This window comes from Notechis scutatus, chromosome 2 (genome assembly GCF_049901735.1).
Source record: "Notechis scutatus isolate UNSWTSFEM ecotype Mainland chromosome 2, rNotScu1.2, whole genome shotgun sequence".
Taxonomy (NCBI): Eukaryota; Metazoa; Chordata; class Lepidosauria; order Squamata; family Elapidae; genus Notechis; species Notechis scutatus.
The window spans coordinates 242,898,520-242,912,451 of NC_142010.1; the positions used below are offsets into that span (position 1 = coordinate 242,898,520).

Genomic DNA, 13,932 nt, shown 5'->3' on the forward strand with positions numbered 1-13,932 from the left:
ATGTTAATGTGATGCTAGCCTTTAAAATCACATTTTTGGCTCTACCAGAAGCCTTTTCCTACATGGTGCTCTCCAAAAAGGTAGATTGTATCTTTATCATTTGTCACCAATAACCACTTTAATACTGATGACAATTATATTGGAAGAGTCAGAAAAGCAGTATGTGGGGCAAGATACCTGTACCTGACATTCAAATAACTTGAGAGGTTCAATGATGCAATCAAAGCAGCATCTATTTTTTATTTGTCTCACACACGTATACAGTAGATATTCTCCCTGTGGACACCCCTGGTAGAAGAACATATCTATAAAGTCTGCTTTGGAGTAAATTACAATTAGTATATAATGTGCCAGAAGTACAGTAGATATCAAATTATATCTAACTTCTTTTTAAAAAAAATTATCATTGATGCATTTTTAAGAGCAAATTCTGAGACATTTCCAATGTTACAGAGTGGGTATTTGGGGAGGTTTTCACATGGATTTGCCAAAGAGGGCTATTTAATGATAGGATGAGCTACTCTGCATTTGTACTTTGTTCCTAGAAAGCATACCTTCTCCATCATGGTGTCTCTCTTGTGGAACAGCCTCTACCCAACATAAGGACACCCTTCACTACTGATTTTCCAGAAAGTCATGAAGATATGTCTCTTTCCCAAAGTATTGGGATGAGGATGATTATGGAACTCTGGCATTGAGGGGAGGTTGATATTGTGTTGATACTGTGATTTTTCAAGGACCTCAGCCCCATTTCTTTTTAATGGATTTCCATAGTTTGGTTAATGTTTTTATATCTGCTCACTGGCCAGACTTTCTGGGGGAAGTTAGAAACCCACTAGCTCTTCCCCCTATCCTTTTTCCCACTCTTTTAAAAAATGGGGGAACATTTTAATTCTTGTTAAAGATGTATTGCTGATCTTTCCCCCCCCTCTTTTATTAACATTTGAGATATAGACATACATATGCACATTTCAATTTCATTGTACACATTGTGCATTGACAATAAACATTTGATTGACTGACATACAGAGAATCATGGGGCTAGAAGGGACATTGGGGGGGGGGGGGGTCCTCTAACCCAACCCTCTGTCCAAGACAGGAGTTCTTATATCACCCCAGACAAATGGTTGTCCAAGCTTTTCTTGAAAATGTCCAGCAATGGAGCACCCACAACTTGGCTGAGCAAACCATTCCATTGATTAATCATTTTCACTGTCAAAAAATTTCTCCTTATTCCCAGGTGCGATCTCCCTCTGATGAACTTCCACCCATTGCTTCTTGTCCTGTCATCAGATGCTATGAAGAATAAATTGACCCCCTCTTCTCTATGTCAGCCTTTCAAGCATTGGAAGATGACTATCACGTCTCTCCTGAGCTTTCTGTTCATTAGGCTAGACATAGTTTAGTGTTCTAGTGTCTACTTTTTCCTTAGCCATTCATCGTATGATTTAGCCTCCATACATTTTTGTTTTATACATTATTTTTTTGCACTTTTATGAACTGTTTCTCTCCTTTACGCAATACTGTGACTAAACTATTGTGGAGAACAATTAGTCAGCCTTCTGAATAATGTCCTCAAGAATATTCTTGCCATAGATTGAAATTCTGTGATATCAAGAGCTGTTTAAACATAAAAAAGACTGTGCCAGGAAACAGATCTAAATACAAAATAAGTTGTGTAAATCGGCCTATGACCCACTCTTCAAGAATACACATGGGTGCAGCACCAAGTAAATGCCTAGCAGTGCATATCAAGTCCCACATAACCAAAGATACATGGATTTTAGAAAAGTATATTTCCTGCTCTGCTGGCATAAATACAGAACCTTGGAAATTGCATTAAAATGTCTTAGGCTCATTGCTAATGAGTTAATTCCTCCTTAAGTACTACTAAGTTCTTTTCCCAGATTTGGCCCCACCTGGGTTGAGTTCCCAACTTATTTTGGCCCAGCTATCTTTTCTCTTCCCTTCCTGCCCACCCTCCTCACTGTGGAACATATTGTTTTGAAGCCAGTCAATCCTTCAGTGTTCTCTCAATATGTCAATATGTCCAAACCATGTGAACATACATCTTTTATATTCACTCGGTCACATTTTAATTCAATCCACATTTCTCTTCTTTCCACTTCATTCAGTTTATATTTTTTTGTTTTTTCTGTCATACTCAACTCATATTTCTACATACAATATTGGACAGAAACATAAGGTCTTTTGCATTGTCACATTTAATTTTTCCTAATACTTTTTTACTTCTTGCTAAAGATTGAAGACTGTCCATGACCTTCTTAGCAGTTTTTCCACCCATTTCCCTATCTTTAGTGAACAACCTACCAAGGTAAACAAATTTATCTGCTTGTTGTAGTTTTTTTATGTTCCTAATACTTTTGTGAATGAATATATTAAACCATCAAGGGTACATCATATATCCTTATTTTATTCCATGCTCAATGTTAAATTATTCACTAAATATTCTACTTATTTTCATGCATATTTTTATTTCCCCCATATGCTGCTCAGCAATCCTTTTTCAACTCTACCTTTGCACACAAATTCTATAATTCATGCCTATCAGCCATTTTGTTTCCTGTAAATCAAAACAGATACACTAATCTTTATTCTCTTACATATGACCTGTTGAAAATGGCAAATCTGATTGGCACTTTTGCCTGGCATAAAGCCAAATCGCTCTTCCCAAACTTGACTTAATGTCATCTTTGATTAAGTATCTTAGGCATACTTATCAAACTAAGCAACTCCATCAAGAAACCACGTCCCACACTTTAACATTTATAGACTTATACTATCTAAAGCTGCAACGTTACATTTTTTCTATTGTCTCACAGCAAATACTCACAAGGTAGTGGTCGACTTACAACCATTCATTTAGTGACCATTCAAAGTTACAATGGAACTGAAAAAAGTGACTTATGACAGTTTTCCACACTTGCCACCATGTAGCAGCCCCATGGTCACGTGATCAAAAATTGGACACTTAGCAATTGGCATGTATTTATGAGGGTTGCAATGTCCCAAAGTCACGTGATCTCCTTTCGTGACCTTCTGACAAGCAAAGTCAATGGGGAAACCAGATTCACTTAACAATTGTGATACTAACTTAACAACTGCAGTGTTTCACTTAACAACTGTGGCTAGAAAAGTTGTAACATGGGGCTAAACTCATAACTGTCTTGTTTAGCAATGGAAACTTTGGTCTCAATTGTGGTCATAAATCGAAGATTACCTGTGTCGGTTCAATACAAAAGAGAGTGACCAGGATGACAGATTCATTTGGAGAGGGTTTGTACAGAAAGAATGAATGAGAACTGAATCACAAATCAAAGACAGAAGGAAAAATAAATGATCAAAAAGAAGAGAAAGACTGAAAAAGCCATCGTTGGATCCTCAGATATAGAAAAGTGAGAATTTTAAAGAAAAAAGAATACATCTATCTTTAAGTGGATGTGGTAAAAGCAAGAATGTCTTGTAAAGGTATAAAAATAGGAAGATGTATATTGAGGAGTAGCCTTGTAAACTAGAGGCATGGCTTATTTCCTTATTTTTAACCTTCTGCCTTAATTTCTTTGAATTATTTAGTTCTTTTCAATATTTTGCATAAGGTTGGTTACTCTAAAAGGGAATAGAAAGATTTAAATGTATATGTGTTAATTTTATCGACAGCTTTTTTAAAAAACGAGGAGAAAAATAAAAAAAGAAACCCAATGATCATTTCCTTAAGAAATAAAAACTAAAAAAACTTGATTCTTTCCATCTTCTCCTTTATTGGGCAGAAAGTATAGTAATGCTTACCATTTGCCTTCTTGGTTTGCAATCTGTTGAACTAAATATCCAAATTGTTCATTTCGGGAACCAGAAAACACTTTAGCTCCTTCAAGGCCAATATTATATGCTTCACAGTAATTTTCAAGTCTGTCTATTAAGAAGAACAGAAATATTATCATTAAAAAAACCAAGGCAGGGGTGCACTTCTTGTCTTAATATTAGTTACACTCATTCATTATACTTTTATCACACTATCTATTCTAGGTATATTCTATGTTCCCATTAATATAGTGTATATTTCATTGGGCACAACACTTGGTAGACCAGGATTTGTAGAAAGAATTACCTATTTATATATAAGCTAAGGTTTGCTTATACATGGTTAGTTTATGTAGCAGCTGATTATTTGCAAGCAAAACTAAAACCCAAACAAGCCACTCTGTACCTTAGTATACTTTGTGAACCTAGCCAAGATCTCAGCTTCTATTGCAGGGGTGTCAAACTCAAGGCCCAGGAGCTGGATCCGGCCCGCAGGGTACTTAGATTTGGCCATGGGCCTGCACTGGAAACAGCTAAGGAATGGCCCACAGTGCCTCTGCCAGCAAAAACAGAGCTGGGGGGGGGGCTGCTCATGACCCTCCTGAGCTCCGTTTTCACTGGCAGAGGATTGGAGGAAGCCATCTCAGCTGAAAGGAGTCAGGAGTCCATTTTCATTGGCAGAGCATTTGGGACACCACGGGGCCCCCCAACCTGAGTGATGTCGAGTTGGCCACATGCACCCTGGCCATACCTTCCTAGCCCCCCTGAGATCAAACACAACCCTGATGTGGCCCTCAATGAAATCAAGTTTGACACCCCTGTTCTATTGTTTAAGCACAACAGAATTAAACCCTGCCCTGCCCAAGGGAACAGAAACATTTATAAGTTCAGACCATTCAAATGTAAATTTGAAGAAGGGATCTCAGAATAAGAATGGACTCAGCAGTAAAAAAAATAATAATGAAATAAAGTCACCTTTGAAGTGAACTGAACTATGGCATCCTACTTGGTCCTAGCCATGCAATTTTCTTGGAAATGATAGCCAAGTTTTTGATACTGCCTTCTTCTAGTATGTTTTTTTTCTCCTAATTTCCCAATCTAGCTACAGTCCTGGATTTTCCCAGATGGCATGTCTTTTAAATACTTCCTACTGTTTTTGTTTTTAAGTTCAAGAAATATTATGCATTAGAGATAAATCCAACATATATAATTGTTGATATAATTTGCTATCATTCTAGAGCTCATAGGAATAAAATTAAATATATCTAAAATCTTCTCTTGTAGATATTTAATGAATGCAGTGGTTTAGAATTTTGTACAAAGATAAACAGAGAAGGAAAACTTTACATCCTTCACTGTTGGGCTGAAAATATGTGGGAGTAAATTCAAGTAGACACAATTTCTCCCTTTTCCCAGCAGTCCTCCTTGTGACAATCATAACTACTTACCAATATTTTGTTAACCTTTCAGTTCTCTACACAGGCAGAAACCTCTTTCTTACTTGCAGCATTATAAGGACAGCTGTTCAAAAACAGCCATTTAAGTTTTTTAAAGTTGTGTCTCTATAATTACCATGCACAATACAAAAGTAGTTTATATTTTAAAAACAAACAAATGTCCAACAACCAAGAATGACCTCATTAAAATCAGGAAGCCTAATGCATGAACAAGCATTTCTGAGTATGAAAGGCCACTATCTCTTGTACAAAACAGAAACCTTTTCATAGCCCCCAGACTGTTTATAGATAACAGTTACTGGAACTACACAATTGTGTGTCACATTCCCAGGCATGTCAAGGTTATGGCATCTGTATGGTAGTCTAAACAGAAAATGCAAGTTCTTTGTGACTGGTAAGGATGGATATTGTCTGAGATCCAAATGCTTGCTTGCCACTACAAATGAGAGTAGTCCCAGAATGGTATTATTTTAATACACTGTGGAAATTTTGTTTTGCTACTATTGTACACACAACATTTAAGAGACAGAGCTTACCATTAATTTGTAAATTACAGATCAAGTCTTGATAGTACACAGTCGAAATAATACTGATATTTCTTATAGTGTATGTTTTAGTTTTCACCATAAAGTAATAGCATAAAAAGACTTGTTGACACTAGAGCAGGGCTGTCAAACTCATGGCCTGTGGGCTGATTGTGTCACGCGCCGGCCACGCCCACACCCGGTATAGCGAAGGGGAAAAAAGTCGTGATATGTCATGTGATGCCACTGTGATGATGTGAGTTTGACACCCCTGCACTAGAGGATATTATTATTACTTTAATAAAGGACTACAGTCTCTGTTTCAGCTGTAATTGTACTGTCCAGTAGCAGTCATTTCTTTGCTGACAATGTCACTTCATTCTTCACCTCTATTTCAACAACTGAAGCTGTAAGAAGCAACATCAATCCAGACCGCATATGTACCATGTTGGATCTCTGCCTGACCACTTTCTATTTTAAATACAATGAAAGTTTCTACAGACAAAAACATGGCTCTGCCACAGTTTACCCCGCTGTGGCCAATCTCTACATGGAAGAAATAGAAACCAAAGCCCTAAACTTCTTCACAGGAAGCCCACTCATTCAGTAGTATAGATATGTGGATGATACTTGGGTCAAGATTAAAACACAGGAAGTGGATGCCTTCACCAAAGACATCAACTCTGTAGACAGATACATCAAGTTCACATGGGAAGATGTTAAAGAAAACAGTCTGGTGTTCTTGGACTGTGTGGTACAGATTAAGGATGACAGAAACTTCAACCTTGAAGTAACCCTCAAAACGATGCTATAGAGCACTGCACACCAGAACTAGACACAAGAACAGTTTTTTCCCCCGAAAGCCATCACTCTGCTAAACAAATAATTCCCTCAACTCTGTTCAACTATTTACAAAGTGTACACTACTATTACTGTTAACCATCTCATCACTCCTTATCACCCATCCCCTCCCACTTGTGATTGTAGGATTGTAACTTTGTCGCTTGTATCCTTACGATTTAAATTGACTGTTTCCTAGTGTGATTGGATTGTTGATTGTACCCTATGACTATCATTATGTGTTGTACGTTATGATTCTTGATTCTTAACAAATGTATCTTTTCTTTATGTATTCTGAGAGTATTTACACCAAGACAAATTCCTTGTGTGTCCAATCACACTTGGCCAATAAAAGTATTCTATTCTATTCTATTCTATTCTATTCTATTCTATTCTATTCTATTCTATTCAGAACAGCCCCTACACACACACACACACACACACAGATCAGTATTTACATTTTGATTCTAACCATCCACTGGAGCACAAAATGGGGGTGATCAGAACCCTGCACTACTGAGCTGAAGATTTGCCTACCAGCAAAAAGGAAACAGGACCCCGGCCAGAAAAAGCACACACCCCCCCCCCCCCCACCCCCCCCCCCCCCCCCCCCCCCCCCCGCGCCGCCCCCCCCCCCCCCCCCCCCCCCCGCCCCCCCCCCCCCCCCCCCCCCCCCCCCCCCCCCCCCCCCCCCCCCCCCCCCCCCCCCCCCCCCCCCCCCCCCCCCCCCCCCCCCCCCCCCCCCCCCCCCCCCCCCCCCCCCCAAACCCCCCCCCCCCCCCCCCCCCCAAACCCCCCCCCCCCCCCCCCCCACACAACAACCCCCCCCCCATCCCCCCCCCACACAACACCCCCCACCACCCCCCCCCCAAACCCCCCCCCCCCCCCCCCCCCCCCTTTTTCTTTTTCCCAATCCAAACCCCCATCCCCCCCCCCCCCCCCCCCTTTTTTCCCCCCTTCTCCCCCTTTTTTTTCCCTTTTTTTCTTTTCCCCTTATCCTTCTTCCTTTTTTTTTTTTTTCCCCCCCCCCCCCAGAATTAAAATATATCAAGGAATCCCTCAGAACTTGTAGCTATCACAACTGAACCTTCATCAAATCCAGGGAAAGATCCATCAGTAGCTCCTCCACAACAAACCAAGAAGAGAACAACAAATGAAGCAACATTGTCATTCCATACGCTGCAGAACTATCTGAAAAGCTCAGGAGGATTTTCAAGCAACACAACAAATGTATACACTTTAAACCTAAGGATACATTAAGGCAGAAGCTTGTCCACCCCAAGGGTAAAACATCCAGGCATAAACAGAGCAATTTGGTATATGTGGTGCAATGCAGTGACACATGTGTAGATCTGTATGCTGGGGAAACAAAACAATCACTTCACAAATACATGGAACATAGGAGAACAAACCTCTGCCCTCTTTTGTCAGATGGTACAATGTCTACTGCACCCTGGTATAAAAATGAATTTCTTAGAAAACTCAATAGCTTAGTTTGCAAACACTTAAACTTGACAGTTGTAATACTGTGGTGGAAGTGTCAAGTATTCTAATATAAATAACTACAAAAAGCCCAAAGTCTGTCAGCTTCTTCAGAACCTGTAATTAAGAACTTGAGCTTGAACAGGGAAAATGAACATTTTTGGCAGGATGCTTTATTCTCTGGAGAGATCAAGTCTCCAGGGAGAAAATGATGTGGCAATAGTTTTCCCATTGAGGATATAAACCTATTCAAATAAAAGAAGACTGCCTAAAGTATACAACTTATAATGACCTTTCAATTTGTTTCTTGTTTTTGTGCTCTATGTTGCTTTTCTATTCTCCTATTCTCTATATATCATTTGGATAAAATAGTAGCGTAAAAATAAGTAAATATTAATAAAATAAACAATAGGTACAAATAGGAAGTAATAGCAGAAGTGGAACAACCAAATTTGTGACAAATTGCTATAAAACATAATTTACTGAGAGAAAATGTTTTCTTATTTTAAGTTTTTGGAGTGGGCATAAACGCTGAGACTTAATGCTACAAAAATATAACTCTTTTTAGGATTTAAAAGCCCAAGTGTGATTTATATTGTTTCCATAGCTGCTACATTATTACAACACTGAAATCTCACACAAACAACTCTTTATTCAGGTGGAAGTCACAGAGTCTTCAATTCATGACTTCTAAATTGAAGGTTATATTTTTGATCTCCTGTGATTAAGGTCCCTTTGAAGACCAAACAAATGCTTGTCATCAGAAAGGAATCAGGTCTAAATACTCAAAGACATGTCCATATTTTCAGTTGCAACTGCATGCTTTTTAAACATGTACTATCCATGAAATATAGAAGCCCTAAAGATGTTTTATAAAGGAAACTGACATATAAGAACAAATAGTATTCAGAGGCATCCATCGTATGCTCAAAGCTGGCAAACGTTGAAAGCGGAATACAACTTTTGCCTTTTTTGCATGTGTGTTGATAGGTTGTGTATATATGTTCAAAAAGGACAGTCTGTGTTGTAACGTCACAATGCTGCTTTGATTTGGACAAAAGAAATTATCTCCAATTCTGTAGATGTCTCTGGGAGCTACTAATAGAGTATCACATACAGAATTGTTGTAGAAGTAGAAGAAGGTAGGTTTCTTTCTTCTAACTAGATGGGAGCAGGCTGAAGAGAAAAAGCATCTGTAGAAATACTTGGTAAGGAAAGATAGCAAATGCTTCATTTTCCATCTTCCATATGAGCAAGATGAATACCTACCTTTCTTGAGAAATCTATAATGCTGGGAAAGGTGGGAAAAAAGAGAAACAGGTGAACAATAGCCAAGTGGATGGACTTAATAACATTAGTGTTGGATGTATCACTGGAAGATCAGAAGAGGCAAGTTCAAGGCAGGTGATATTAGATGAACTCTGTCTTGTCACTAGGAGCCAATATCAGCTTGATGGAACATAAGTCAATCAAAAAAGTAAACATTTTTACCATCAAACATGATTACCTATTACCTTTTAATTGGCTCTAAAACCAACTTATTACAAACCAGCAAGTGTTTGAGCAATCATGCTTTTATTTATTTATTTAAAATTTATACAGCCATCCCTTTTATAACCAACTCTGGACAGCTCCCTTGAACATAAAGAGAGCCTCGCTGGCACAGTGGTTAGAGTGCAATACTGCAAGGTACTCCCACTGCAATTTGGCAGATCGAATCCCACCAGGCTCAAGGTTGACTCAGCCTTCCATCCTTCTGAAGTGGGTAAAATGAGGACCCAAATTGTTGGGGGGCAATATGCTGACTCTGTAAACCACTTTGAGAGGGCTGTACAGCACTATAAAGTGGTATATATGTCTAAGTGATATTGCTATAAAGATAGGGAGGGGGAGACATGCATTAGAACTCCTGATCTGGACTACTTTGAATAATTGACACTTAATGGTGATTTTTGAAAGTCCTTGTGCTTTTAATCCAATGATCAGTATTGAGTCCTCTATAGAAATACAGAGAAGGGCTGGGGACCACTAGATGTTGAACAACTTGTTCCAACATTCTGCACCACTGGTAAGAATTGCAATTCAATAATGCCTCAAGAGCAAAAGTTTCCATCTCCAAAATAGACTAACATAGAACAGGCCCGAATGGTATTCTGGTAACACTACATTTATTGCTGGTTCCAAAAACAAATAAATAAATAAAAATAAAGCAGCCTTCCTCCCCAAGTGGTTTTTGTAGATAAAAGGAAAACAAAAGTTCCTATGGAGCTTGGTTTTTGTTCTGATCTCTTCCCTTTGTTTTTGAAGAAGTGGAATAGGAAACGCAAGTAAACCTCCTTCATTTCTGCACAATGTTGATATAACATGGGGGGCTTTTTGCATAAATATTTTAGCAAACATTGCTTATTAACAACAACATTCCATATATGTTTACCCCAGAAGTAAACTCTACAGTATTCAATAGATACTATGCTTGGAAGAAAGGATAAAAAGATTAAGAACTGGGGGAAATGAGAGCTTTTCGTGTAAGAAGGCCAAGGAAGTCCACCCTCAGTCATGGAAACTCACTTTGGGTCAGTCACTTTCAGCTGAATAATCATAGGGATGTTGTGGGGGAAAAGTAGTGTGTGTGCAACTGTGAGTTCTGAAGGAAAGCATGATATAAATCTATCAAATAAAAGAGCCAAAGGATCATAAAAATGCTTAATGGACTAGTTTGCTAAAGATTGTTTTATTATTAATTTGCAAGGCTGGGGAAGGGAAGAGTGTTTTTAACACTTATCTGGTGTCACCCAGTACATCACCCAGGAAACATCTATTTCTAAGTCTGTTTCGACTGCTCTCCACATCCCTATTTATATCTGCAACAGTGAAGAGGATCAATGAAGAACAAACCTTATTCCATTCCTTCCACAAATATAGCACGATATTGTTTTTCTTTCAAATTGGATTTCTTCCTCTAAATTGATCTGACTGCCACAATAATTAAGGACAAATTTATTTCTCAAAATGTCACAGATGTTCACATGACACTCTGGGGCCACGAAAGTAAAATGGCACTAAATACTATGACTGGAATAATTAATCAACCATGGGTACTAAAAATGCATGTTTTCTAAATGTGCACATTCTGATGGTACTTGCCAAACCCAAGAGTATTTTGAACATATTATCTGTATTTATTCTGTTCACAAAGAAGGCTTCTGTACAGGTATGTCAGGAAGAGTGCTGAAACAAGGGCCAAATCTGGAATGGCTCTTGCTGCATTTTTAGAAACAAAACTTTGTGAATGCCAAGAACAGAAATATGGGCAGAACACTGTTCTTAAGTAAGCAAAAATTAAGTCAAAGCTACAATCCTAATTATGCTTTCTAGGAAGGGTGACCTTACAATTAAGGGTCAAATTTCCGCAGGGTACAGCTGTTGGGGCTGCATAATGGCAGAGGATGGGACCATAGCCAATCGTGCAGAACTGTACAATTTCCTCTCTATTTTGGTCCTACTATTTCCTCTCTATTTTCCATTCTATGCCTGCCTCTCTATGCCCCTTCTGCAGGACAATTAGAGTGGGAGTTAATTTAAACTAAATCTAAAACTACTTACAACCTCTTTTTACCCTGAGTCCATGAGCATAATATGTACTATTTATTCATATCATCAGACTGAACCCATCTATTGTGGGATAACGACCTATTCACTGTAATCTACCAAGTCCAAACTTGGTTGGTAGACAGATGTTTTTTTAATTTCTCCACATAGGAACCAGGCTAGAAAGCAGGAGACCATGAGTTCAAGTCGGTGGTGGGATTCAACTTTTTTGTACCACCAGTTCTGTGGGCGTGGCACACAGAGGGTTTGATACTGACCTTTTCCTGCAATCCTGCACTCTCCCTGTGTCTTCAACAACTGATGCGTGGCAATCCGCTGTGCCGCGCGAAGCAGCTGAGCTTCAAAATCAGGAAATAAAGGTCAGTATAGAGCCACGGTGGGTAGCAGGGCCCAGCAACTGATCATCGGAGTGAACCGATTCGCTCACAGATGATCATCAGAGCTATGGTTTGGCTGAACTGGGCAGAACCAGTAGAATACCACCACTGGTTCAAGTCCCATGAAAGCTAACTGGCTTTTTGGACCAGTCGCTCAACCCAACTCACCTCACAGGCTTGTTGCTGTAGGGAAAATAGGACAAAAGTGTGTTGGATATGTTCACCACCTTGAGCTATTTGTAAAAATATTAAATGTGGGGTACAAATAAACAAAGAAATAGGCCGAGTGTCATGAGTGTTTGGCCCAAAGGCAAACACTGGTCAAATCACTGGTTTCCCCATTCCTAATTCAACAACTTAACTGCTATGCAACACTGCTTCACATCTTATTTCTCTGTCTCTGTCTCTCTCTCCCTCCTTCCCTCTCTTTCCCTTTCTCCCCCCCCGCTCTCTCAGAAGAATCATAGGTGACTCTTCAGATTGCCTATGGAAAAACTAAAGAAGACTAAAGACATTAAAGAAGGTCATTATCTGCCTTTGCATTCAATTCATTTTTGCAACAGTGGATGTTGCTTTGATCAACCTCTAATACACAATCTCTGATTTTTTAAAATAGCATTATTATTATTCATTCTTCCCCACAAGGAAAAAACCCAATTTAAACATATTACTAAAACTTAATTGGCATAGATATAAAGAATTAAATAAGCTTATTAAATTTTATTTAAACACATTACTAAAACTTAATTGGCATAGATATAAAGAATTAAATAAGCTTATTAAAAGATCTACTAAGAGCCTCTGTTTAAGAACGGCTGGAACTTTCAAACTTTTGCTTCTGGTATAAAGCTTCACAGAGTATTCTGATTGGCATGCAGTTTGTGTCTCATATGCCTTTCAATATTGTAACCATGGAAATAGTGGCAAGTCTGCACAATGCTACCCAAAAAACACCTGGAGTGAATAAATGAAAATAACTGCCCTGAATGAGGAATGCTCCGGTCTTTTGGCAGAATTCATGGCTTAGCCAAGTTTTTCTGAAAAACAATGTAGACCCACAAACATATCCATTGACTGAAGTGTCTCCAACCTGAATTATATTCACAGTGTTCTTAAACATTTTGTTAATCTAGCAAAAGTTGGAGTTCTATGTAAATTATTTTAGGAATTTGAAAGTAAAGGGCTGTATGGTGAATATACATTATATTCTTCTTTTTCTTTCTACAGTATTCAATTACCTCTGTAAAATAAGTCTCCTTTATAAATACAACTTCTAATACTAATTGTGCCATATTCACTCATAATCCAATGGCCCTTTGGATCTCAAAGGAAGTAATTCAACTTCAGATCCCCTTGTCCAATCACCAAAGAACCTATCAAACAAAAAAAGGGGCAGATGGACCATCATGACAAGACAAAAGAAAAAGCAACACCCAACTTTAGATCACCAGGAACCATAGTCCTTGCAGTACCCTGATCCACAGTGTGACAGGGGAAACTTAAGAAGAGTTCAGTAGCACCTGTTCTAACATATTTTATTAAAAGGGATAAGTTTTTGTGAGCTGTAGCTCACTTCTTCAAATGCACAAAATAGTTAAACTAATGGATTGGAAAACGAATAGGGAGGAGGGAGAAAAAGGGTGGTTATTCAGGTGCGATTTAAATATGAAACAGATCACAAGGATCTCATTAATTAGCAATTATAATGTCTTAAAACCCTATTGTGTTTGTTAATGATTCCTGGGATAGCCTGAAACTTTTGATCTATGTGAATTCAGCAATCTTTCTATGGATAAGGCTGGCAAAGTTTTGTTATTCTAATAA

General features: G+C 38.6%; 1 protein-coding gene across 1 annotated transcript in view; it reads right to left on the minus strand.

Moving 5' to 3' along the window:
- ITGA2 (integrin subunit alpha 2) overlaps positions 1 to 13,932 on the minus strand; it is a 62,062-nt gene that overhangs the window by 42,481 nt on the left and 5,649 nt on the right. Inside the window, exon 2 of the mRNA XM_026666487.2 lies at positions 3,808 to 3,931. Within this exon, the coding sequence (XP_026522272.2) occupies positions 3,808 to 3,931 (124 nt within the window). The remainder of the gene's footprint in view (positions 1 to 3,807; positions 3,932 to 13,932) is intronic.